The 24,370-nt window shown below is 35.4% G+C and overlaps 3 protein-coding genes, 2 long non-coding RNA genes and 1 pseudogene across 8 annotated transcripts; 1 reads left to right on the top strand and 5 right to left on the bottom strand.

Annotated features, from left to right (window-relative positions):
- Window positions 1–33: 33 nt before the first annotated feature.
- LOC111299448 (uncharacterized) lies at window positions 34–1,750 on the bottom strand. 2 transcript variants are annotated; one of them, XR_016329819.1, is made up of 3 exons: window positions 1,451–1,750; window positions 782–957; window positions 34–620 (listed from the first exon to the last, which is right to left on the bottom strand). It is a non-coding gene; the product is annotated as an uncharacterized LOC111299448 (long non-coding RNA). The 2 variants fall into 2 exon arrangements; XR_016329820.1 differs by having other exon boundaries at window positions 782–857; window positions 1,451–1,588.
- On the bottom strand, window positions 1,633–4,514 carry LOC149513703 (exocyst complex component EXO70A1-like). Its single transcript, XM_089747439.1, has one exon. The coding sequence runs from the start codon at window positions 3,822–3,824 to the stop codon at window positions 1,776–1,778; it is 2,049 nt and encodes a 682-aa protein (XP_089603565.1). The 5' UTR covers window positions 3,825–4,514; the 3' UTR covers window positions 1,633–1,775.
- Window positions 4,515–6,614: 2,100 nt separating this feature from the next.
- Window positions 6,615–8,568, bottom strand: LOC111299446 (putative WRKY transcription factor 17). Its single transcript, XM_022894634.2, has 3 exons — window positions 7,726–8,568; window positions 7,042–7,167; window positions 6,615–6,950 (listed from the first exon to the last, which is right to left on the bottom strand). The coding sequence occupies exons 1-3, from the start codon at window positions 8,433–8,435 to the stop codon at window positions 6,776–6,778; spliced, it is 1,011 nt and encodes a 336-aa protein (XP_022750369.2). The 5' UTR covers window positions 8,436–8,568; the 3' UTR covers window positions 6,615–6,775.
- Window positions 8,569–12,367: 3,799 nt separating this feature from the next.
- LOC149513702 (uncharacterized) lies at window positions 12,368–18,011 on the top strand. 2 transcript variants are annotated; one of them, XR_016329818.1, is made up of 2 exons: window positions 12,368–13,070; window positions 17,648–18,011. It is a non-coding gene; the product is annotated as an uncharacterized LOC149513702 (long non-coding RNA). The 2 variants fall into 2 exon arrangements; XR_016329817.1 differs by lacking the exon at window positions 17,648–18,011 and adding an exon at window positions 14,609–14,805.
- Window positions 15,080–16,820, bottom strand: LOC111299445 (putative sarcosine oxidase pseudogene; annotated as a pseudogene). The gene has a single exon (XR_016329816.1). The product of XR_016329816.1 is annotated as a putative sarcosine oxidase pseudogene (transcript).
- A 347-nt stretch (window positions 18,012–18,358) lies between the features above and the next one.
- LOC111299444 (cytochrome P450 714A1-like) lies at window positions 18,359–22,137 on the bottom strand. Its single transcript, XM_022894632.2, has 5 exons — window positions 21,765–22,137; window positions 19,954–20,180; window positions 19,580–19,830; window positions 19,094–19,460; window positions 18,359–19,006 (listed from the first exon to the last, which is right to left on the bottom strand). The coding sequence occupies exons 1-5, from the start codon at window positions 22,054–22,056 to the stop codon at window positions 18,581–18,583; spliced, it is 1,563 nt and encodes a 520-aa protein (XP_022750367.2). The 5' UTR covers window positions 22,057–22,137; the 3' UTR covers window positions 18,359–18,580.
- Window positions 22,138–24,370: the final 2,233 nt, after the last annotated feature.

The raw sequence follows: 24,370 nt of genomic DNA, 5'->3' as shown, positions 1-24,370 counted from the left end.
TAATTGAAGAATTAAAATGAGGTAGGTCAGATATTTCATTCGAAATGAATGACGTTAGCTAACATCAATCAATATGACATTTATGAATTTGAAACAAAGCTTAATGTTTATATGCATGCATGTTTTACAACTTTCTATCCCACAAAAATCTATTTTCTACATAATGCATTGACTCTCTCTCTCGTTCTCTCTCAGAAATGGCTACCACTTTCAGGATCTTCTTTTTTTTGCCTTCTTGTTATTAATACTATTTCTAAATAAAGCATTTTCACGCTAAAAGCACTAAAAGCAAAGTGTTGTTGATGTTCTACTTGCAGATGTGTTAAGAGAAAAACAACTCTGCGACTTAAGTGGCCTTTGGCTTTGCTTTGCCGCAATTTTGGTTTGGTTGCTGCTACTGATATTTTATCATGATGATGGCGTTTCTTTACGCTCTCTATCTTCATGGACTTCATTCAAAGCAAGATGGGGCATGGAGTTGGAGTTTTGCAGCCAGATTACTTCCTGGACCCCTTGTCCGCGATTAATAACCTCCTCCTTTTGTTCAATGGGTTCTCTGCCTTCTGCAGATCTTTCACTGAGCTTATATCCGAGAGATTCGCAAATGACTTTGATTTTCCCTGCATAATGATTCGATGTGAATATTATTTGATATTTTCAAATGGACTAATTGAAGCCTCAAACATACAAATAGATAAAAGGATCCAAAGAGAACACATCTTCTTTTGAATTAATTTCATACTGCAATGCACTGCAAAAGAATAAGGGAAGGGAAACATACCATCTGGGAAAGCTTTGGTGTTGATTTTGACTACAGGGTTCCGTAGCTCCTCCGGCATATACAATGATCATCCACCCTAAGGAATAAAAAGGACGTCCAGAGGATAAGATTTCCCCATAATTTCATATTTGCCACTAAAACAAGGCCCATCACAGCCGCCCAACGAAGATAAAAATCTACAACATTGATTAATTAGATCCTTGTTAATCGCCAAACTAGATACAACATATCTACCAAGGCCTCAAGAGATAAAACAGGCTGCTCTATACAATCTACATCAAGCTACGCTGAATTTAGTGCTAACGCCTAACGATGATTTTAAGGAAACAAATTTGAAGAATGAACAACTATATTAATATTGAAGAAATAACAATTACAGAATCAGCCAACACTTTATTCCCGATACTGTTTTAGCAGAGATTCTTGGCTATAATACACAGGTAAGTTCTCAAGAACAGGTACAGCCATCCAACAACACATAATATCATCTTATCAAAGCTTATTCTTTTGGGAAAATTGATGACTAAATAATTTAATCACAGCTAGACCTCTAGTTTCATTTTATGTCAAAAAATTGAACATGAAGTCTAGCAAATTACAAGCTTTAATGCCAACTAGCTAGTAACAGAATCAATGAGTGAATATGAAAGTAAAAGGGAACAACTATACCTAAAGTATTATTATCAACGAACCCAACATAATCCTTCATTTTCAAATCCGGGACCGTCCATTTGCTTTGCAGTTGACAGAGCAAAACTGTTTCTCATCAGATTCTGGCAACTCATAAAACTTGATCCTTGAGTAATGAAATGACAATGTCTAAAGGAACTGCTGTCCAAGGGCAAAGGATGAAATATGATATCCAACTGGATAGTTCCACGCCTTCAGAACATCAATATGTACAAGATAAAAAGATTAACCCTCTAAAACATGGGGAAAATGCACAACATTTTCCTCCTAGGTTAACCACACCAAAAATAAAATAATTAGACAATCACACAACTGCAGATGCAGTACGTCGTAGATCTATCCCATTATCAAATTTGCCGCTGGTTGGCCTAGCTTTAAAACTGCCATACCTTTCCCGCCTTGGCAGAAAAAGAGAAAGGAGCATTTGCTCCAACCCCTGCACTGTGTACTTTGCATACTTACTGGAACTTGCATCTTGCTCTACCAATGGCCCATAATTCTGCATATAGCTTCGATAGACAGGCAACACTGTCTGCACTATCAGTTGGCACATCTTCTCCCTCAAATCTCTTTCTGAGATAACCCAACTAGACTGCTTCTTATACATATCAGCAAAAGCTTCATTAAAAGACTTCAGCCTTTTCTTTACAAGATCACGAGCAGTGGCACGGCCACCTGAGAACAGAACTAAACCTTCCCGGCTCAAATGACCAGGGAGTTTTCCCCAGCTCTCTCTTAAGAAGACAGTGGAATAATACTCCTTGTACTGTTCATGCTCCCTCAACCAAGAATCTCCCATGAGGTCTCCAAGTCTTGTCCCCTTTAAATGTTTGAACAGATGCCAGTGGTTGTTCATGGCAAAAAGACACGACAAGGTGGTATCGTTATATGCCTTCACCCATGTTTCCAAATTCAAATCAACGGCCTTAATTATTTTCAAAACCTCGTTAAGAAGAATCCTCTCTTGGAATTTTTCATGCTTCCAACTTCTGTGAATGACCAGAACTTGGGTCAGGATTGGCTTATAATCATCACCAAGAATTTTATTGCAGTAATCAGTTATAAAGCTCACCAATCTTGGAACACTCCCATCCTGAGGAGGGGGACTCTGCCTCTGTAATTCCACCTGAACAAAGAGTTCCCAGAAAATTTCAGCTGCACCCTCGATCACCCTTTTGATGAGATCTCTTGTCAGGTTTTGGATCTCAATACATGCTGCTCCGCCAAAGAGCCGGTTGAAATCCAATCTCAATTTGTTCAGAGATGCAAATATATCCAATAACTTCAGAAGCTTAATAGGATCTTTCTTACTCTCGGTAACAGTCTTCCCAAACTTAAGAAAAGCAAGAATACCAGCTTGTGCAGTAATTTTGCTGAAGCATCCCTTCCAAACATCCAGGCCAATCCTCTCAAAAATGTCATTGCAAAGTTTGAACTCTGCCTCAAACAAATGCTTCACTGCAAACTCCAAATGTTTTCCCCACTGTCCAATATACCCTTCTATGCTCTGCACATCATTAAATTCGGAGACTGAGATTTCAAGATAATCTAAATCAAGTGCCAGCAAACTAGCTCTGACATTTGAACTACGAACTTCAACATAGATCGTAATGCACTTCTCAAGTCTATTATTAGCAATCAACCTACAAAGAATTGCCTGCAACTTCTGAATAACAGTTACAGGTAAAGGGGACGGTGCAATGCATGCTTGTTCGCCCAGTGATGGAGATGACATTGGAAGTGGCACGCTGTGCTCCATCAATAGTCGTCTAAACTCATGTTCCAGTTTATCTAATGCAGCACGTGAAAGTCCACCATCAAGATGTATTCTTTCCCCATCATTTTTCAACTCCCTCAGACCCTTTAGTGATTTCTTCAGATTTGAAAGGTACCGTCCATTAGCAACTCTGTTATCCTCCAAATACTCAACTATGTCTTCCAACCATTGAATTGCCAAACCGCAATTATCACCCAGAAACCTTAATGCCTCCTCATGGCGTTTCAGCACCGATAAATACCCAGGAAGATCATTCCTAGGATCTGATAGTAGGGACCTTTCAAGTCCATGAACGGCATCAAAAACCTTAAGCACTGCTGCAGCAGGGCCCACGGCTCGGTTAATGTGGCCTCCAACAGCAACAAGAGCATCCTTGTCGGCACGAATTGGGCGGACAGCAGCTTCTAGGGAAGGCAATCTTTGGTTGATCTCCTCTAACCTTGGTCCAGCCTTTTCAAGAGCCAAACCTAGGGTTTTCGATTTCTCTAAGCTAAGCTTCAATGACCTTTTTACAGCTACCAAATTATCAATGCAATTATTGTTCTTGAAATCATTACCATTTACAGATGGGTCCATTATATTCCCCGAGAAAAATCCTAATCAAAACTCTCACCCCTATCAATATGACTGAACTAGACTACAAATTTTCAAGATCTACAAGCAGAAACAAAATGGGTTTTTCTTGTTTACTTTTTTAGAGTGAGCGTATCAATTTCCCTATGGTTCATCCAAGAAATAATTGAAATGGAATTAATCTGGACTCATGTAAGAACAATACCTCATTTTTCTCTTTCATTCCTCACCAAAACAAACCAAATGATACACGGAATCCATAACTAACCAGATAGTCATCAGATAGAGAAAAAAACAAAACCAAAAAGGGGAGGAGAAAACGAGGAAAAAAAACTCACTCGGAAATGGAAAAGAATAGCAGTGGGAGGAGTAAGGATAGTTGAAACGGCGAGTAGAGCCGACAAGGAAGAGAGTTGGAGTGGAATCTGAATCAGCGAGTTTTATTTTACAACAGTGAAAGAGTGAGTCCTGCCAAGACAGAAGGCACCGGCTTCTCTCTCTTTCCCCAAATAATATTTCTGTCCCTATACTTTGTGAGTTTTGCTTACATTATTTCATCTATTTATAGAACATTCTTTTTTAATTGTATCCTTTATTCTTTTTGTTTTCCTAGGTTAACGTTTGATCTATTGACATTTTTTTTTTTGGTATTTCGATTGACATTTTCTTTTTTTTTTTTTCATTTATTACTACTAAGCAACTATATTTTATTTATGAAAACAGGTGGCGTTGAATTGTCGCAAACATTAACGAAAAAAAAAAAACAATTGCCAACGTAAGATCGCTGTCTTTCAACAATTATAGGCAGTAATAAAAATAAGAAGTTATAGGTAAAGAGAGTTTTTCAGTATGTTAAAGAAATCTAATACTAACTTGTTGAAATTGGCCATTGACCAAATATAATTCATTCCAACAAGCTTTGCCAACTTTCTAACTTGATGGGCAAATGCAAAGACAAATTCTTAGAATCAGCCTGCGGCTACCTAATTTGAATTCATGCACATTTGAATACAAAAAAAAAAAGTACTTAGTTTCTCTCACAACAAAAAAAAAATGTTGTCATTTCTCTTTATTATTTGCATATTCATACGAGTAATTGTTAACCTTAACCATGTTTTAACTAAGATCCCATTTGTCACTAGTTTCAAGTTTGACTTGCTCTCGATAATTCCCATTGGCAAATTAAGAAGGGGGTCCGTTTGTTTGGCTGGTTACAATGGGTTCTCACTCTAACACAGTAGGAACCTCTTCTCACACGCAAACAAACAAACTGGCTCTGAGACCGGAGGGGTGAGTCCAAATTAGAGGTGGATAGAAGAGGGCAGTAATAATAATAATAATAATTGGGTCAGTCCAAAGTAGAGGTGGATGGAAGAAGGTAATAATAATAATTGTTGTTATTATTTTATGGAAAACTTTGACAACCAGCACTTCTAGCCGTGGCGGCCTTAATCCAACACAATAGTTGCTTTTCAACGACCGATTCAGGTTTTTCTAATGTTTATTTATATAATATATATATAGAAATTTATGAATTGATTTAATTGTATTATCAATGAATTTATTAATTTTATGAATAAAAAATTTTTTATGAGGAAATTTTAGATGTTTAGTGAAATATGTAATTTTTGTTTAGTTTTTGAAAGTATTTATAAAATTTTTTTAAAGTATTCAGTAAAACAATTTATTTTTTAATTTTTAAGATATCTATAAATACTCTAATTTATAAGATGATCCACCTATAATTGCTCTGCTTAAAAGGTTAAAAAGCTCATCCATAATAAGTTCACATACAAGTCAAGCCGAATTTTCACTTGTTTAATTTTAACTCAGTTAAAAATACATCAACTTATACATAAACAAGTCCTTAATGAGTTTCAAAACACGTGTTCAAACTCAGTTCAATTATTTTTATCGAATTTAGTCCAACACAAACAAACTCTTGATATAAATCTCAATGAATGGATTTAATTTTTGTTATAGCCCACAATCAATTAGTAGATTGGCTTGTTGGTTTCTAAACTTTTACCATTGATTTATCCATAAATCAGTGGCAAAGGAAACTTATTTATAGAATTTACCATTTCTTGTCTTGACTGTTGTGCCGATTGTGAGATTGATTAAAAATAAATTTATATTCTTTCAAACTTCTACGTTCAAACTTTTTATCATCTTTTAAATATATAAAAAGAGTTTTTTTAATAATATTTTTCGTAAATTAAAGGGATTTTTAATCTATCTTATATATAATTTTTAATGATATAAATTTTATATGATAATTTATAAATTAATAAAAATATTATATTTTAAAATAATAAACTTTTAATATTTTAAATAAATTATAATCAAATTTATTTATAAACATTAAATAAATTAAAACTAATGATGATGAGTACACATATTCTAATCATTTAATAAATAAATATATAACAATTTATATTAAAATTAATAAATAAATATAAACAAAAAAAATCAATCGTATTCATAAATATTTTATCAAAAAATCTATTCATTCACTTTTTTAATTTCATAATTCAAGGAACTGTAATCAATGTTTAAAAAAGATGTACTTCCGACGGATAACTCTCATTTTCACCCTTGACAAATATCCTACACCCCACGCCCACCCACCCACCCACCCACACAAACACTCACTCTAGATCAACCATCACCAAATTATTATTATTATTATTATTATTAAAAAATAATAATAAGCCCCACAATTAATCACTAACAGTAATAAATAAAAAAACAATTTAATTAAACTTTAATTTTAATACTTTTAAGCACCGATTGGCAAAATCTTAACTAGTCTATACTTTTTTCTTTTTCATTTCGAAAAATAAACAAATTTACATCCAGCCCCTCAACGAGTCCAAAATATATTACAAAAGTCTACGTCCTTTCTTTTGTTTTTCTTTTTTTTTTTTTTTTTCTAATCTAGCGTTTGTTTATCATGTTGACTCGAAGACTAGTCCTAAGCCAGATGCCACGTTATCATGCATCGCGGGTTGAGAGTGGCGGTGCTCTCCTTCGTAAGTTACAATCAACATGGACGGTTCATCCAAGGCTCGCTCCACGTGTTTCCTTGCAGGACACCCTCTGATGGTACTGCACTTGTAATATCCACTGAAATATTCGAAACAAAAACTAGAATAAAAAACGAATCCTACTAGAAATATCGACGAGGTTGAAGATTCAATAGGAATTTAGTTGTTACCGTGGGTATGGTGAACCCTTTATGGGCTTTTGCCCGTACTTTCTCCAAGAATAGTCGTCTGGAGGAATATCGGCGATCTTCGAACTGATCGCTGGAACCCTGATTACTTTCTTCATACGATTTTTTCTGCAATATTAAGAACAAACAAAGGCCTTAAGCAAAATCGCTCCAATTTATACTTAAATGATTATTAATTAAAAATAAGTGGACTTCCATCAAAATAAATAATCAATAAAAAAATAAAGCGCATCGAAACCTATCATGCACCATAAGTGCTATCATGGGCAGTTTGCGTGTTTTGTCGTCTATCTTCATCCCAGAGGAAAAGCCTCGAAAGTACTTAAACGAAGACAAAACTCTTACAACACATCGTTCAAGAATTTGATGCCCCTCTCTGACTAAAACATAGCTTTTTGTTATAATCACGCCTGCCCTATCATTTAATACCTAAACTGTTCAACAGCCCCCAACAATGACCCAGAACTCGTCACAATCCAGACGAATCCAGCGAAACTCAGAAATTTTACTCCTGACTCAGCCGATTTTAATGAAACTCGACTAAAATTATTTTGATGACTCACAAAGCCAGCTCAATCATCAACTTTATACAACCTTAATCAAAAGCCAAAACTGACTGCCAAAATTCGCAATAGGTTAAGAAAACTAAAAAATAAGTAATATTACCTTCGCTTCGAGCAATGGCACTTGCCGATGCCGGAGCCGGAGACGTCTTCAGAGTGGTCATGTTCGTGGCACCTCTTCTTGTGTGGAGCCGATGAGAGCGGTGGTTTTCCAGCCGAAATGGCCGGTGCCGGCGTCAAGAATAGAGACGATCCTTGCTTTCCATTGGAAACACTCCCGTCTCCGGTGATGGCAGAAGACATAAACGAAGAGTTCGACGAAACGCTTAAGTTTTCTTTTGTAAACTCCAACTCAGTAATTTTAGCATTAGAGCTAAACAAATTAGGTTTTGAGAAGTCGAGCGTCAAACTCTGTGGTTGCGATTGAACGAAACTAGCAGGAGTGATAACCGGAGATGCGAGCCGCGCCGGACTTATGGTCGCTGGTGTTGTAATTGGAGCCGGAGTTAGACTTACAGTCTTCTGAGAATTAGGAACGGTTAGAGATGCGGAGGATGATGATGGGGAAGACGAGGAAGATGAGGACAGAATCGGCCCGCGTCTGAACCTTGCGTGACCAGTTCTGTTGAGTAGTGAAATGACTTTTTTGAACTTAGAGACGGTGTGATCGGCGAGGTCCGTGCAGTCGACGTGGTTTGACTGGGGAGAAAGGAGGCGGATCAGGTGCTCCATGCTCTTCAATCCCTGTGATGCAGCATTTTGTATGGCCATCTGATCATCCATCTTTGGAAAACTCATCAGCTTCGCCGCCATTTTCAGAAACCAACGACGAAAACACACGGAAACAAAGCGCGCAGGGGAGATGGCTTGAGAGCTCAACAAGACATTGAAGCCTGGTGCAAGAGAAGAGTTGAGGATGAAGAGGGAAGAGTAAGGGGAAGTGCGCGAGCAAGGGGATGATATAAGGGTTAAATGGTGACCGGATGACCGGGTAAGAGATTGGGTGGGAGTCAAAGTGGAGTTTTGATCCAACGGCTACGTTTAGTTTGAAGATTTCTAATGGAAGATGGTTGAATAAACAAATGGACGCGGGGGATTTGTATTTTGAAGTTGTTGGTGGTGGGCCCCAACACCAGAGAATATGAGGTAAAATTTTGTTTTTGGTCCCAGGGAGTAATTGAGGGGGTTTGAAATTTCGTGGAAGGTTGCAGAAAAAGAATTAACTTATTAACAACGTTGACGAGACCAGAACAACGACTCACACGCTTCCTCTCTCTCTCTCTCTCTCTCTCTCTCTCTCTCTCTCTCTCTCGGTTACAAATCACAAGTCAGAAACGACACAGTGATTAATGTTACTTTAGTCTTTATTAGAGCTTTCCCATTTTTCTTTCTGTGAATGCTTATTTTTTAAGGCAAGTGGTTTGATTGAAAATAATTAAATTTGTGACTCTTTTATTGGGAAGTCAAATTTTCTTTTCAACTCAAATGGCTACTTTTTGAATTTTGACTTTAACGCTAATTATCTTCGGAACTAAAATGAATGACAAAAAGTAATTCATGTGAGGTGAATTACGATAAAATTGAATGAATTTTACCAAATTTCATCAAATAAATACATTTAAATTCTGTCCTCTTAAGATAGAAAGAAAGATGACTAAAGTGGGAATCACGTGGAGTCATTTTGCATTTTTTTTTTTTAATCTCAAACTGTTGACGAACTTTTCATTTTTTATGGTGCCGGGTGATGCCGGCATCTCTTTCCTGAACCGTTTGATTACCTTGCTAATCCAACGGTTGTTTAGCACATCAAAGAGTTGACTATGACATTATTAATTTTCAAACTCACGTGGTAATATGGGATATGTTTTAATGAGTCCTGAAAGTTAGCGGGTGCCAATTGAAGAAGTGGAAAGTGAAGAAAGTCTGTCACTGTTCTTTTGAAACTGTTTTTTCATTGTTGCCTGTAGCTATTAAGTATAATAATATATATTTATTTTGCAAATTTTCCTGCAAAATGCACCATAAAAATTTAAAATTTAATTTTAGTAAGGCTTGCTTTTCCAATAACAACTTCTTGTTACTGAAATCAAATTGAAGATAAAAGATTAACAGTATAAAATTATTTGGTCGAGTTGTTGGGGTAGGGCGATGCAAAAGGAAATCATCATACTTATCTTGCTTTTGATTAACAGTGCCAGCCAAATGACCAATAAATCAAACAGCTTTCCTGTCAACTTTTGACTTTTGTTTCATCGCTTTTTTCTCTCTCCCACTTTCCTTTGTCAATGTCCGCTATCGAAATCGTGGTGCTAGTAGTGTTGTACTATAAGTCAATACTGTTATTTTAAAAAGGATTTCAAATTATGCAGGGTCCAATTCTCAAAAAAGAATGGATTATTTGAATTTTTTTAATTTTTAATATAATATTTAAATTATAAATATATTAATTAATATAATAATTAAAATATTATTTTTATATTTTATTATTAAAAATTAATTATATTAAAAAGTATTATTATATTAATTAATAAATTTATAATTTAAGTATTTAAATTTAATTTTTTAATTTATATATTATATTAAATATTTAATTATAATTTATAAATCATCTATGATATTAATTACATTATATGTTAACACGTAATACATTCTTATTATGTTAAAATTAAAATCTTTCATCTATTTTGAAATAAAAATAAATTTATTAATATATCATATATGATTTATTAATAAAAAATTTGCATTTTTTTATCAATAATTAAAATTCAAATCTCTTATAATTTTATATACATAAAAAACTATATTATATATTTTTATGAATTATATGCAATGTCGACTCTAAAAAATCATAACTTAAAACTTAGTAGTACTAATATTTGACGTCTTCGTCTAGGAAACAAAAGGGCAAGAAGTTTTAAATGCTTGGCACGTACAACTTCGATTTAATTAAATTGATTCAAAAGTCATCACTATCTCTGATGATATATATATATATATATATATTAATCTTTAATTTAATTTAACGTATGATAATAAATACATAAAAAACAATAATTATATATTATAATGTTTTTATAAGGTTTAAACTTTTGAAGTGATTCGTGCGAAGATTTTATTGTTCTAAATATGATAGGGTCAACGAAAAATGCGATTCTCCAATACTTTGATTGCTTATATAATTGGGGAATGGTTGTTTTATACTTAGTGGGAATAAATTAATAGCATTCATTTGTCAACTTGTTCCATATTCATCTTAAGAAAACTTATGAGACAGATGCTTTTTTTTTTTTTGGTTGTTTATAATAATATTAACACGTTTGAATTTAAAGGATAATAATTTTATAATAATACAAAGTTTAAACAACATTTTGGTTGACTCAATCTTGTGAACTTCAAAATAAGAAAAACATTATTAAAGAAAGATAAGAAATCCCTATTGGCTATCCGATTTCGACTAAAATTAAATATTTTGAGTCAAAAGTCTTTCATTCAAATATATAAAATATGCGAAACCCATGTGTTATAGACTTTGAAATTTGTATGTATTGATGATTTCTATAGAACTTAATTAACATTATTATTTCCTATTTCCAAACCACAATTGAGGGATAGATTATTGTGCAAAATTTTTAATAACAAAGCCCCACGACTTGGCTTTAGATTATTATTAATATACCACCATTGTAAATTCTAATTACATGGGTCTACATATACTGGTGTTAACTAGCTTAATACGTGAACAAGATTGCTAAAATATTAAATAAGCCTATTTACTTAAATTTATTATAAGAGTCCTCATTCTTTTGTTACTATCAATTAAATCTTAAATTAATTATTTACAATTAATTAAGTTTTTATTCTAGTTTGACTTTGATTAAATTAATATTGATACGATAAAAAATGAAATATAAAACATTTGTTGGTGTCACTAAGCAACATTGTAGAGGATTTGGTTGAAGATTTGATTCCTTGATGTGAATCCGAACAGATTTGCCAGTGAAACAATAACCGGAATCATGTTCCTTCTATTTTAAATATTAATCCATATGCTTTAATTTTTTATGGGCTACTAATTTTTGATATATTCTCTCACTTTTTTATTATTTTCAAGTCATAATTAGATATCTTTTGTTCTATTAATTATAAAATTAACAAAATTTTCTTCTACATTTTTTTTTCATCCTTTCCATCAAAAATTGAAAGAGCCCAAAAAGCAGACTTAAGTTAGGTAGATCTTTATTGGCCACCATTAGCCCTGACAATTTCATTGATTATTGTACGGTGAACCATACTTTTCCCCTTTTTTTTTTCTCGTCATGTTTAACTCGTTTTTCAAAGAGTACTGAGTTGTGATTTCTGACTTTAACTTAAGGGAAAGCGATTGTTTTGTCTGATAAAATTAAAGGGTCGTCGCTATTCACATGGCGTTCACCAGGGAAATATAAAACGATTTGGTTGGGGGGAAGGGGGGGGGGGCGGGAGTTTTGGTTGCTGGGAAATTTTAATCGCGGCTACTTTTTAGGTTGAATTGAACCGCTTTAAATAAATTTAATAAAAGAGTTAACAGATGAAAGATGCTTTCACTTTTATAATAAAGAATAATTCGGAGACCATGTCTGACAGAATTGGATTCCTTTACGTATGTTCACGAAAGTTACTTGGGGTGGGCGTTTCGAGCACGTTCTCTAAGCAAATGGTCATTGCTTGATTCCAAAGGCTTAAATTTAAAGGAATGTTAGCAATTTGCGTATTATTCTCATATTGTTTCAACGAGGTGGGCATATTAGTCTACACATATTGCACGCGTGCTTTTTGGGATTTTGCCTTGACTATCACTTTCTTATTATATCTGTGACATTATTGTCAACTTACAAACAAGATGGGGCTTCCTATCTAATGCTTGATGGGCCCCGCCCAAAGTTGCACCGGCTTTTATGGGTATGGTGTTCACACTTCGGGATCAAAACCCTTTAAAAGACGAAAGTGGACTCCGTAAAAAATATGGATATTGACTCTCCTGGGCCACTGCCCATTGGCTATGGGCGCACGCGCATCTCCGGAATTACCATGTCGGCCTGGGTTTCTTTTCACGTAAAATAAAATCCAAACATAACCGTGGGGCGTTTTGGATTATAGAGCAAGCTAGCAGTGAAACCTGTCAACTACACAGGATTGTGAAGTATGCGTTAGACATAAGTGAAAAAAACATGCGCCAAACTTTCTTCAAAAAATAAAGCAAATTTTGGCACCAAACTCTGTCTTCAACCATGATTTTTCATTGAGGGCTGGAACTCTCTAGTGCATGCTTATTTATAGTTCACCAGCAGAGAAGAAACTCTCAAGAATACTTTGCATGAGATGGAAGCCCAATTAAATTTGCTTGAAGGTGTGGGAGATGTGGGTCAGGCCGCGAGCTTGAACTCTGAAATTGTGGAAGTTGAACCTGTGGTAAGTTATTTGATGTGTTCGCAAGTTTCTTTAACTGCAGATGGGCAGTTAGGACCTCTTTCAAAGCCTGTGATAGGGAAAACTGTGATGTGAGCAAGGAAAACCTAAGTTTTATTTTGGAAATTTTCCGTTTCCTCATTTCTTTGTTTTCTGATCAAAGTTTCCTTATTTCATTCTAAAAGGTAGAAAGTCTTGGCTGGGTTTATCACGCACACATAGATGCATGAATAGGGCTATAGAGGCAAAACCTATACAGCAAATATATCTGCATTTACATGTATAGTATCTTTTGCTTATAATTTGGATTGCTACTTAAACAAATGATGATGATTTTAAAGTTGATAATTAGGTACTTTCATCTTATCTGTTCACAAGAATAAGTTATACCTTTTGCAGCATCAAAAGCAAAATTTTTTTATTTAGTCTAGTTTGCTGAACGTTTGTGTAGATGAACAAGTGGGTAGTAGCAGGGATCTCCACGGCATCCCAATTCCCAAGTTCGTAGTTTGTGTAAAGTAAATAACGATCAAGTTGCTATTGCTATAGATGTGTATAATGGTAGTAATAGTAAATTAGAAGATGAAGATAAGGTTATTCTTTACTGATTTTTAAAAATTATTTGATCATTAATTACTTATTTCTGCTTTAAGTGAAGATAACTTCTATCTAAAAGCGCACAAGTACTTACATTTTAATTCATTTATTTCCTCAGTTCGTGGTTTCAAATCACTTACCACATCAAGAATTGTTCCAAGGTTTACAAGACCTATAACATATATAATAGTAGATCACTTACGTTTGTGTTGATTTGAAGTACTGCAAATTTCGTTTGGGCTGAGATTTAATTAATTAATTAATTTCTTTATTTATTTACGCACCAAAAGTAGCCTTTTTATCTAAGTAACTATGTTACGTTTACATAATCAACCAGGGTGTCTTGTGATAGGGCAGTCATGCAACAAACTGCCTTACAGTTTGGCATCATAATCTATTGGGCTGTAGTACTGCATGCGCTGTTGACAGCTTTTGTATTATGACAAGCCAATCTGGTTAGCGGCCATTTTCTCAGATGTGGTTATTTCATACCGTTCCATATCATGCTTAGTGAACATGTTTATCTTTATCCTTGTTTTTTCACTCTGCTTTTTAGAGTTATGCATCTGCATTCTATTTGAAACTAGCATGATTCTAATTTTCCATGGATTGCATTTCATAGATTCTTTTGTCTTTTATACTAACTCCTTTCCTTTTTCCTCTTATCCTTGCTTCATTTCATAATCCAATTTCTGTCTTGTTTCTTACAAGCCATGCTTCTCGTACTTGAGTTTATGGTCTTGCAAGGAGTGCCAACCATGATTTTGCCTTCAAAATTCAAATGTATTCTAAGCTCCATAATCATTTTTTTCCTTTCTAAACATGGTCCATTTATTCATTATTTAGCTCAACCAGGCAACTTTAATTTGCCCTTTTTTTTTTGTATGCATATCAGATTGCTTGGTTATGTCCAATAAGGAAAAATCTTTGTTACAATTATGCAGGACATAGATTGAGGATTGTTCACTTTGAACCAGCCAAAGGTTGTATGATGCTTACTGTAGTTAAAAGATGTCTACAAGCAAAAGTTTGTTAGTTATACACAAACAGGAATGCTGCATTTTGAATTGAATGGTGTTCTATATTGTACATTTGCAGCAGATTTGAGTTAAATTTTGTGCCTTTCTAACCTTATTTTCCACTCCTCTCTCTCTCTCTCTCTCTCTCTCTCTCTCTCTCCCCCACCACTTTTGTCTTCTCTTCTCTTTCTCTGTTTTGTTGGCTTAATCCTGAAGTTCTCCTTTGAATCTTTAGTGTTTTTGTGGTGTTCGTCAAATCGAAGATAGTCTAACTTGAACTTGTGTCGTACAACTTTTCAACATGCAAAAAATCCGCTATGCTACATATTCTGTATGTTTGCTGAAGATAAAAAGGGTGGAAAATGAAGCATTTGAGCGGGGACTAGGGAATTGGTATTTGTGCTGAACTGATGAAAAGCTGATTCATAAATTAGACGAGGCTGAGACAGAGATATTACTAATGCTGCACGCAACATAGACCGGCTACAGATCAAAACGCAAAGTAAAAGTTTTTATTCATTTTTTTTATGGACTCTCACCCCAACCTCGCAAAGCGGAAAGCCTTGTGTAGGGTTTGTCCTTTTTATTCGAAAGAAGGAAGATTTGGAAAATGAACACACAATCAGTAGAAATTGGTTTTGTTTGTGTCAGAGTACACTTGTTGATGGCCCAACTTGATCTTCTGAGTCTTTAATGTTCCCTCTGGGATTCTCCTCAAATCTTGCTATCCTAAAGTGCTGTAGCTCAACCCCTTTTGCCTGTCCAGTAAGCACCAGATCAGCCAGTATCCTCCCAATCGCCGGAGACATCTTGAAGCCATGACCAGAAAACCCACCACCAATCACAACATCCTTCCCAAACTCCCCTCCAAGAAAATCAATCACAAAATCTTCGTCCGGGGTCATCGAGTACACGCACAATTGAGTTGAAGCAGGTCCACTTGAATCAATCAACCCTCTAAATGTCTCCTCAATCCATTGGTTCAGGGAGCTCGGATTGACTCCAGGTCCCCATGGCCTTTTATCCGGGTCACACGGATAACCCTCATCCACTGCAATTTTAATCAGCCCCGGGAACTCCAACGATGGTGTGCCATATATATGTGGCTTCCCGTAGCTAGCGAATGTTGGAAAATCACTTCCAATTGCATACTTACCCTCATGACCATCCTTAATCCTCCAATAACACACACTGGTTTCCAAAGGTTGAATGGGCAGTTCAATCCCACTAACTGTTTTAACTAACTTTCTCATCCAAGGCCCTGCGGTCACCACACATTTTTTAGCCCAAAACTTTTCACCATTGCTTACACTCACTATTACCCCGCCTCTCACTCCATCTCTGATTATTTTATTCACTTCCACGTTGTCTCTGAGGACCGCACCATTCTTAAACGCTAGCATTTGGAACATTGACACTGCCTTGGTGGGCTTTATAACACCACCATGCTCGCAACACACTCCAATCCACTCCTCCGGTATGTCAATCCTCCCGGAAAATCTTTCCGTCACTTGCTGGCGGTTGAGGACCTGATGTGGCGTGGCATGCTTCTGACAATTGGCGATGACAGAGAGAAGGCTCTTGGCATCGGCTGGGCCCATGACGAACTGTTGGGCCTTGAAGTAGACCCTGAAGCCAATCTCGGACTGGGTCTGCTCCCACATCTGATAGGACTCACTGACCAAGCCATGGTAGTAGTCCTTGGTGTATGTTGCTCGTATGGTGCGGGACTCGCCATGAGAAGAACCCCGGTGATGCAGAAAATCGAACTGCTCTAGAAGCAAGGTTTTCTGCCCTCTTTTGGCTAGTTGGTACGCCGTTGAGCTCCCCATGACGCCCGCTCCAACTACAATTACATCAAATTCATCATCGGAATATCCCATTTCTGGCTCTCTGTTTCTTTAGCGATCGATAAAAGGGGCTTCAGCAGTTGCTTTCAGCTTGTTGGATATTACTAGTGGGTATTTAAGATGAGATTCTAATATAAAAAACCAGGCTTTGGCCGGAAATTTCATTATTGCCTTTGATGTTTGTTTCTTCCTGATATGGTTAAAATTGACGCAATGCATTTCGTAATGCACGGGGAAAGATACCTTCCCTCCACTATACAGCCGAGTAAAATAATCAAAATTAATATTTTGTTGATGATGACATTGTTGGTTCATGAATCAATGGTTTATATCCCAAAATGACCATATTCTTTGCCTATAAAGCAAATACTGTTTAAAAAGTGAGGATATTTTTGTCATGTAATTAAAGCCTTTTCTTTTTTAGCTCAAATGACAGCCGTCAGATTAGCAAATTAATTAAGATATATATATATATATATATATATATAGAGGATGATAGGAACTAGGAAAGAGTGTGTGGTGTAATTAGTACTTTATATCAGCGTTGAAGCCAAATATTATTTTTCTGCTCAGTCTTTGCCAATCACCAAGATTACTGCATTATTACGCTATTTTTTTCAAATAAGTAAGATTGGTTTGAACAAGTTTTTTTTCCTCTCAAGTTTTAAATAAAAGTAAGATAGATTACATGTGTTGGATTATTGATTAGAAAATGCTTTCTTTTAGTTCACGACTAGGTATAACATCAGTAAATAATGGAAGGTGTTTTTTGAATTTCTGATCAACGTGTAAATCTAATCCTTTAGGCTTAGATATGCAATTCAGATAGGTTTTTATTCATTATAATAATAAAGTGTTAAGACTTTGCTTTTACCCAGACAATTGGCGATTTCCTTTTGCTTTTTGAAAGTGTGAGGTTGGTTTAGTTTTGGCGTATCAACTCTAACCATTGTTTGGCCAGCAGGAAATTTTGACTAGTCCCGTTAGTATTGGGATTTCTTTATATACTTGTAAATTAACAAGGTCTAATTTGGTGCCTAGTGCATCACAATTCACGTGTATATGTTTTAAGTTCTGCAACGTACTGACTGCTCATGTATCAATCATCATCCAGGACAAATGAATATCCCATCGCCGACTCATGACTGACAAAGAGATACCGACAAAAGATCGAGTCATCCTTCATTACTTATATTTGCAGCACCAGATCCTCCCGCTGGCAATGGAAACGTGTTGCAAGCTGGGATTGCCTTTTTCATTTTCCTTTTTTCCTTTTCCTTTAGGATATTCTATCAGCCTTTTTGGGTTTTCGATCGATTCATGTTGGGTCGAAGCTATGGCCGCATCATACAGAGAAGTGCCGTGGCGACTACAATAAGTGAACTGATTCATTATTTGTTTTGATGACGATGTTAAAATTGTCCGCTTGCATTTAGCTCAAACGAATATTAAAGGTGAAAAATCTCAACTTGCACAAACTATGTTTATATTTTTTTTTTGGAAAAGAAATTATATTATATTTAAGATAAAAAAATTATTTGGTTTATTGCACATTATAGGTTGTTCTTGAACACTTCAATTCGGCCTTTGTAACCAGCCCACTTTTGTTAAAAGAATATCGCATTTAATCCCTTTTTCTGCTTAATTACTGAAAGCATGAAAAAATGATTACTTAGAGATAAGTATTTTAGGATTAAGTTAATCTTATTTCATAGTTTAAGTGAAATATGTGAATTATTTTTTTGTAAAGAGAATTTGAAGCCATGAAGGGGAAAATGGCTACACGGTAAGGGGATTTAATCTGAAGCCAGCCACTCATTGCATATAAACTAACAAACACATCCCACGGTACCATTCGGTTCTCAATCTATTACAAAGACACACTATCAAAGTTAACGACCACGTACCATGGTATTGGAGGTTATAGAACAACATAAGCTTCTATTTCTTTCGTGGAACATTAATAAAATAAAAAACATAAAGCTTCATATACATTAACTGGATTAATATTCAAGGCATTTAAAACCAGTGGTATGTCACTGATCTGTCAGATCTTTTGTAAATGGATATACACACCATGTTCAGGTTCCACAAGCATCCTGAAAGAAGGAGAATGTCGATAACTTGGGGATAGAGAAAAAGTAAACCTGGAGACTATAAGGGATAGAAGCACCTTCAATTCAACCATTGCAAAGTTTTTACCCAAGCACAAGCGAGTGCCTAAACCAAATGGGATATAGCCTTGGGGGGATTTGCAAGCTTTGGAGACACCATTGATGAATCTCTCAGGTTTGAACTCGTTGGCATCTGGTCCCCATATATCAGGATCCCGGTGCAAAGTTGGAATTACAGTCCAAATGCATACCCCTTTCGGAACCATAATGTTTCCAATTCGAGTCTCTTGGAGTGCCTCCCTTGACACAAATGCTGCTGCTGGGTAAAGACGCATGGTTTCTTGAATCACCATAGTCACCTGGAAGGAATAAAATCACATTTTTACAACTTATGTGGTGATGAACTTGTAGGAAAACAATAGAATATTGTGGATCAGCATGTATACCGTTTTCAATCGAGAAATTGAGTCAGCATCGGGCAGGCCATTCTTGCAAACTTGAGCCACCTCCGCTTGAATACGAGCTTGCCACTCTGGATGCAGAGCGAGTAGCATCAAACACCAGGAGGCAGTGACGGCAGTTGTTTCATGACCAGCGAAGTATATGTTCTTGCAATTATCGACTATAAACTGCTGAGGCGAAGCCTCGCCTACGGTGGCTTCATTCACAGCACCCTCTAATATTAGCTGCATTAAATCTTTTCGACACGAAGATGTGTCTAAGCGTTCCTGTTGGCGTCCTTTGACTGTCTCCCAGATCAATAATTCTACCTCTCTTTCTAAGGTGCTGATCTTCTTCTTGTTAGGAAGAAATCTACCAATTCATTATATATTAGCTAGTATCGATATATAAATATGATGTAACTTTATCCAATATTCTTTAACAAAAAGAAAAAAGTCATGGTTGTGGAAGTATAGATTGAAATATGATACCTTGAATTATTGAGGCCAAAAAGAAAGCCTTGCTTTGTAATGGTGGTTTGAATAGTCCTAAGCTTGGAGAAAATCTCTTTGCCTTTATCATAAGAGCTCCCAAGACATGCCCTTGCAATAACATCCGCTGAAACGCTCCTCAAATCCCTATCCACATTAATTTCTGCTGGGAAACCGCCTTTTGCTTCAATCATTGCTTCCCATTTTTTTAGCAATGGCTCTGTTGATTCCACCATGAGTCCCACCATGCCCTGAGAGATTAATATATGAAATACTAGTTTGTATGCTTTGCCTTCTTGTAATATCTGTATTCAACTTTTGGACTATTGATTAATTAAAGCCATACATACATTAACAAAGTTGTAAACAATTACCTTAACCTTGTCCATGAAGAACTGTGGCGCAATGATATTCCTTTGATGGGCCCAAAAATGGCCGTTGGCTCTTATGATGCCATTGCCGAGCATGGATTTAAGTGCCTTGGTCATATAAGGAGCCTTGCCCAAATGCAAAGTGTTTAACTGGTTCATTTCCTTCACTACCTCAAGGTCGTTCACATACAGGTGTTGCCTAAGCCCCGTTGAATATGTGTATATCACACCTGCGTTATAATTTCAACTGTTCATTGAGAAGAGTAAGAACACCCTACGCATAAATTAAAGCTATAGAGCTTTTACCTTGCATTGCTCCATTTTCTTTTATACGATTTGGTAAATAAATATAATAACTTTGCAAAGATTCATTTGCTTAAATCAAATTGGGTTGGGTTTTCACTTTTTAGCGTTGTTTTTCCAAATCCAATTATCGAGAATCATCTTGATCTTAGGCTTTGGTAACCATGAAAATGGCTTTCCGAACCCAAACTATTTCTCCATAATCAGCAGCCATGAACCACAAAGGTCTGCCATGATTCTTCACCTTCCTTTTTCAAAAATGAAATGTTGCTATCATTAATTATATTCTACCAATCCCTAAAATAGTTCCATATATAAAAAACTTCACTTTTATAAAGTGCTACTCAGTAGTTATATTTCATTTCTTAATTTAATTACTAATAAAATGAGGTATCACGTTTAGATTTAGACGTTATTATCACTTCTATAGAAAGGTAGAGTTCATTACGCTAGCTAGCTACTTATATTCATGTATTGGAATCTTTCGATGTGAGATATGCTGCTATATGCCAAAAAATATAAAAGTTAACTAAATAATTGTAGTAATTAATTCATATATCATATATCTAGTGTATTTTAGCATACAATTATTATGTTTTCAGATTAAAAGTATTATTGTGAGTCATTTTCAAAAAAAAAAAAAAATAGTATTATTGTGTCATTGTCATCAGACTCACCACCACGTATATATTGTAGTACAAATATTCATTTTTAATAAAAAAGATATAGTTTATTTTAATGAACTCTATATAAATGTTATATATAAATAAAAAAAAGGTTTAAATTATCTCATGAAAAGTCAAGAGCAAATTGCTGCTTTGAGTATAGTTTACGTCGTGGCCTCCTGGAAATGGGGCCATCATCTCCTTGCGCCTGTTGGTAGTCAAAATCAATAATTTGGCCCAAATTCTCATTTCTAAATGCCTTCACTGCCCCCACCACACCTCTATATTTTTCAATCTATGATTTTCATTAATTAGTTTATGTTTTGAGCTTTTTTTTTTTTTTTTTAATTTGTTCATGTCAATAATTCACAATTTGGAAAAAAGAAAAAAGAAGATAGCTTTCAAAATGAAGAGACATAATCAGCTATCTCTGTATGCTATAAGATTGTTGCTTTCACTTCAGAGTCTCTTCTGAATATTACAAAAGGGAAAGAAGAAGAAAACAAAAGGAGATTACGGCTTGTTTTTTGTTTTGAGCCACAATGGTACGTTTGGCACCTAGTCATGGTGACTTTTCGTAAGAATGCAAAACTTTCAAACATTTGCCAAAATGCACCCTTTCGGTTGCAACAGAAAGGCTCTATCACGCTGGAAAAAAATGCATTTCCAATTTTTTCAAATCGTTTTCTCAATGAAAATGTAGTTTTTTCTTCCTTGACTGACAGTTGATCTTACTAGTAATTGTTGTACTGCATCAACACATATCCATATGCAAGACTGATAGTGTATATATTTACATGTACGTATATTTGTTGAAGATAGAAATGAAAGCTTAATGGCTCTTACCGTATTCTTTTCTCCAATGATCAAAAAATGGAAAGATGGTGGAAGTATAGTCATGGGCAACAATTTCAGTCTGACTCCGAGCCTTCCTTGCCTTTAATTGGATTTGCTGCATCTCGGGTACATTTCCATAGAGAAAGGAAGGAGGTGGTCCTTTGATGCCTTGCATACGGAGCTTCCTTCTAAGCCTTTGAGACTTGAGCCAGCTTGTGATGTAGGCGTGAAAGATGTAGAAAACCACTCCTGCAAGGGCTAGCGAAGAAATGGTTCTCAAGACGAGAAGAAGGAACTCCATTTCTTCCGACTCTCAAATTCTCTGTCTTTAAGTTTTTGAACCACACAACTTGTTTAATTTATTTATGTACTACATATTTATGATTCACTAGATTATTTTATAGGAAGGGGGAGATCCAGGTGTCATTAATGCGAAGAGATTGGCCTTAAGCAAGTAGATAATAACCTACAAACTGATAGGGACTGGTGGACCAGCATGATGTGAAGTGTGCGTGTACATGATGCTACTCAATTCTTCAAACATCCAATGAAAAATGATTGGAGGCTAAAATCTTAATCAGAAACTTAGAAGCTGTTATTGGATTTGGCAATATATATTAATTATATAAGAGATATATAAGCAATTAATTAAACCCAATTATAATAGAGTGATCAACTATATATGGTCTATATATATATATATATATTGCTTCTATATGAAAAAAAAGGGAAGTATAAATTTATATACAGCAATCAAAGTTAATGAATTCATATCCCTTGTATTTAATTCACTATTAACTACTGATCTTTATGGTTGACTTGTACATTTCTTGAACAAGTTCACATGCATAGCTTTGAAAATAAAGATCACAAAAAATATTCAGGCTTCAATCTCTAAGCTCCGTTTAAGAAGAAGACCCTGAGAAGTACCGGTTATCAAAAGAAAATTAATAATATTATGTCGCGGTATTCCATGCTTGAAATTTGTATAAATAGTTGAAGTTGGGGGTATTGTAGAGGAGATTAAATTATTGGCAAGGACTGAGGAAATTATAGCAATATAGTGTAATTTCCACCCTTTCTTTCGCTAATTTGCCTCGTTCGGTGAGCATTATTGTTCAGTCACGTGGCAAACCTGACTCAACATTTCTAGTTCCATTCGTTTGTAGTAGCCTACCATGCAACCAAATATCATGCCGCACAAACAGGCTTCGAGGGAGCTCCCCCACTTTCACTTTGTACGCTTCATAAACCTGCTTTAGCAGCTGATCATTCGGAAAAATGATTAAACATTGGAATATCAAGTGCGTTACATGAACATTTCATTGTCAAATGCTCAAGACGCTGGCACTGGAACCTTCTATATGTCTCCGCTACACACGTAAACATGGATTAATAATTAATCTCATTTTTCTTTATTAGGTAATCATTTATTGGTCCTAGTTTTTTGCAGCTTCTGCTTGCTACGGTTATGAGGAGCAGGGAACCATGATTGCTTGCAACAGCAAGTGATGGAATCTGGAATGACGGCGGGGCTTGTGAGCAAACTTACATACCAAGTTACTTGTATTAGCAAGGAAGGAACCCTATATCCTTCCTGAGGAAGTGTAACAGTGTAGGTAATTAAATGTAGAGGAACCATGCATTGACTTGTCACAAGAGGCATTAGCCTCTATTGCAGATTCTGATTCTGGGGTTATAAATATCTCTTATCAACAGAACGTACCGCACATATATTCATTCTAATCATCATGTCTATAAATAAATTCCAAAATTCCTTTTGCTCTTTATTTTCCAACTATTTTTATTTACATATATATAGTAATATATAGTTGTTTCCATATCTAATTTTCAGACTTTTTTTTTGACAGGATCTAAATAAAAGGTACACTAAACTTTCAACAGAGTTTACTGAAAGTAGACTTTGAGCGGTATGGTTCGAGTTATATAACAATTATAAATGCAACATTTGTGAATAAAATTAAAACACTAATTAATTAGTACCACATTTTTGTTCCCCATTTCAATTTTGGTATTGTATCCACGAATATTGCAAGTGGGCAAAGAAATTAGCACTCATTCCTCAACTTGTTGTGAAAGTGTAATTTTCATGGGAATTAATTATTTGAGAATGATGAATAAGATCCCGGTTCCAGAAACATCAAAGAAAACGCTAGCTGTTTACACGCAAATATCAAAGTGGTGGGCACCCATAGTTGAAGCTGACGGAGCCTTAATAATTACACTTGGAAAATGAAAACGTTATTCTGTTAGGGTAAAACCTAAGTAAAAAAAAATTACTCCACCTAATAATAATATCCAAAAAAAAAACACTTAACAATTGCTTTTAAAGTAACACAAATTTTTTTAGTTAGTAGATACAGAATAGTGAAAATTGTCGAGTGAGTTAAATAAAGAAATAATGGGAGATGAAGAAGGGCCACGAGCCATGACCTAGATTAGGACCTTCCTTCCTTCCATTGCAGTAGTAATTAATAATATTAATGCTAGGTATTCATTAAGGATGGGCAATGGGGGTTGGGCCGTAGGAATAGTGCGATGGTTTCCTATCATATGGTTACACTTTGCTTTGCAAATGGTCCCTTCTTTTAAAA

The sequence above is a fragment of the Durio zibethinus genome, chromosome 18 (assembly GCF_047325235.1).
Source record: "Durio zibethinus cultivar Kanyao isolate XHJ-2024 chromosome 18, ASM4732523v1, whole genome shotgun sequence".
Lineage (NCBI taxonomy): Eukaryota > Viridiplantae > Streptophyta > Magnoliopsida > Malvales > Malvaceae > Durio > Durio zibethinus.
Note: the sequence above shows the minus strand (reverse complement) of the source record. Positions and strands in the feature narration are given on the sequence as shown.

Coding starts and splice junctions, on each gene's coding strand:
- LOC111299446 (XM_022894634.2), bottom strand. CDS start 8,435: ATGGCGGCGAAGCTGATGAGTTTTCCAAAGATGGATGATCAGATGGCC. Junction 7,168..7,725: donor TGCCATTGCTCGAAGCGAAG/GTAATATTACTT, acceptor TTAATATTGCAG/AAAAAATCGTATGAAGAAAG. Junction 6,951..7,041: donor AAGGGTTCACCATACCCACG/GTAACAACTAAA, acceptor CGAATATTTCAG/TGGATATTACAAGTGCAGTA.
- LOC111299444 (XM_022894632.2), bottom strand. CDS start 22,056: ATGGAGTTCCTTCTTCTCGTCTTGAGAACCATTTCTTCGCTAGCCCTT. Junction 20,181..21,764: donor TCATTGGAGAAAAGAATACG/GTAAGAGCCATT, acceptor ATTATAACGCAG/GTGTGATATACACATATTCA. Junction 19,007..19,093: donor CAATTTCTCGATTGAAAACG/GTATACATGCTG, acceptor TATTCCTTCCAG/GTGACTATGGTGATTCAAGA.
- LOC149513703 (XM_089747439.1), bottom strand. CDS start 3,824: ATGGACCCATCTGTAAATGGTAATGATTTCAAGAACAATAATTGCATT.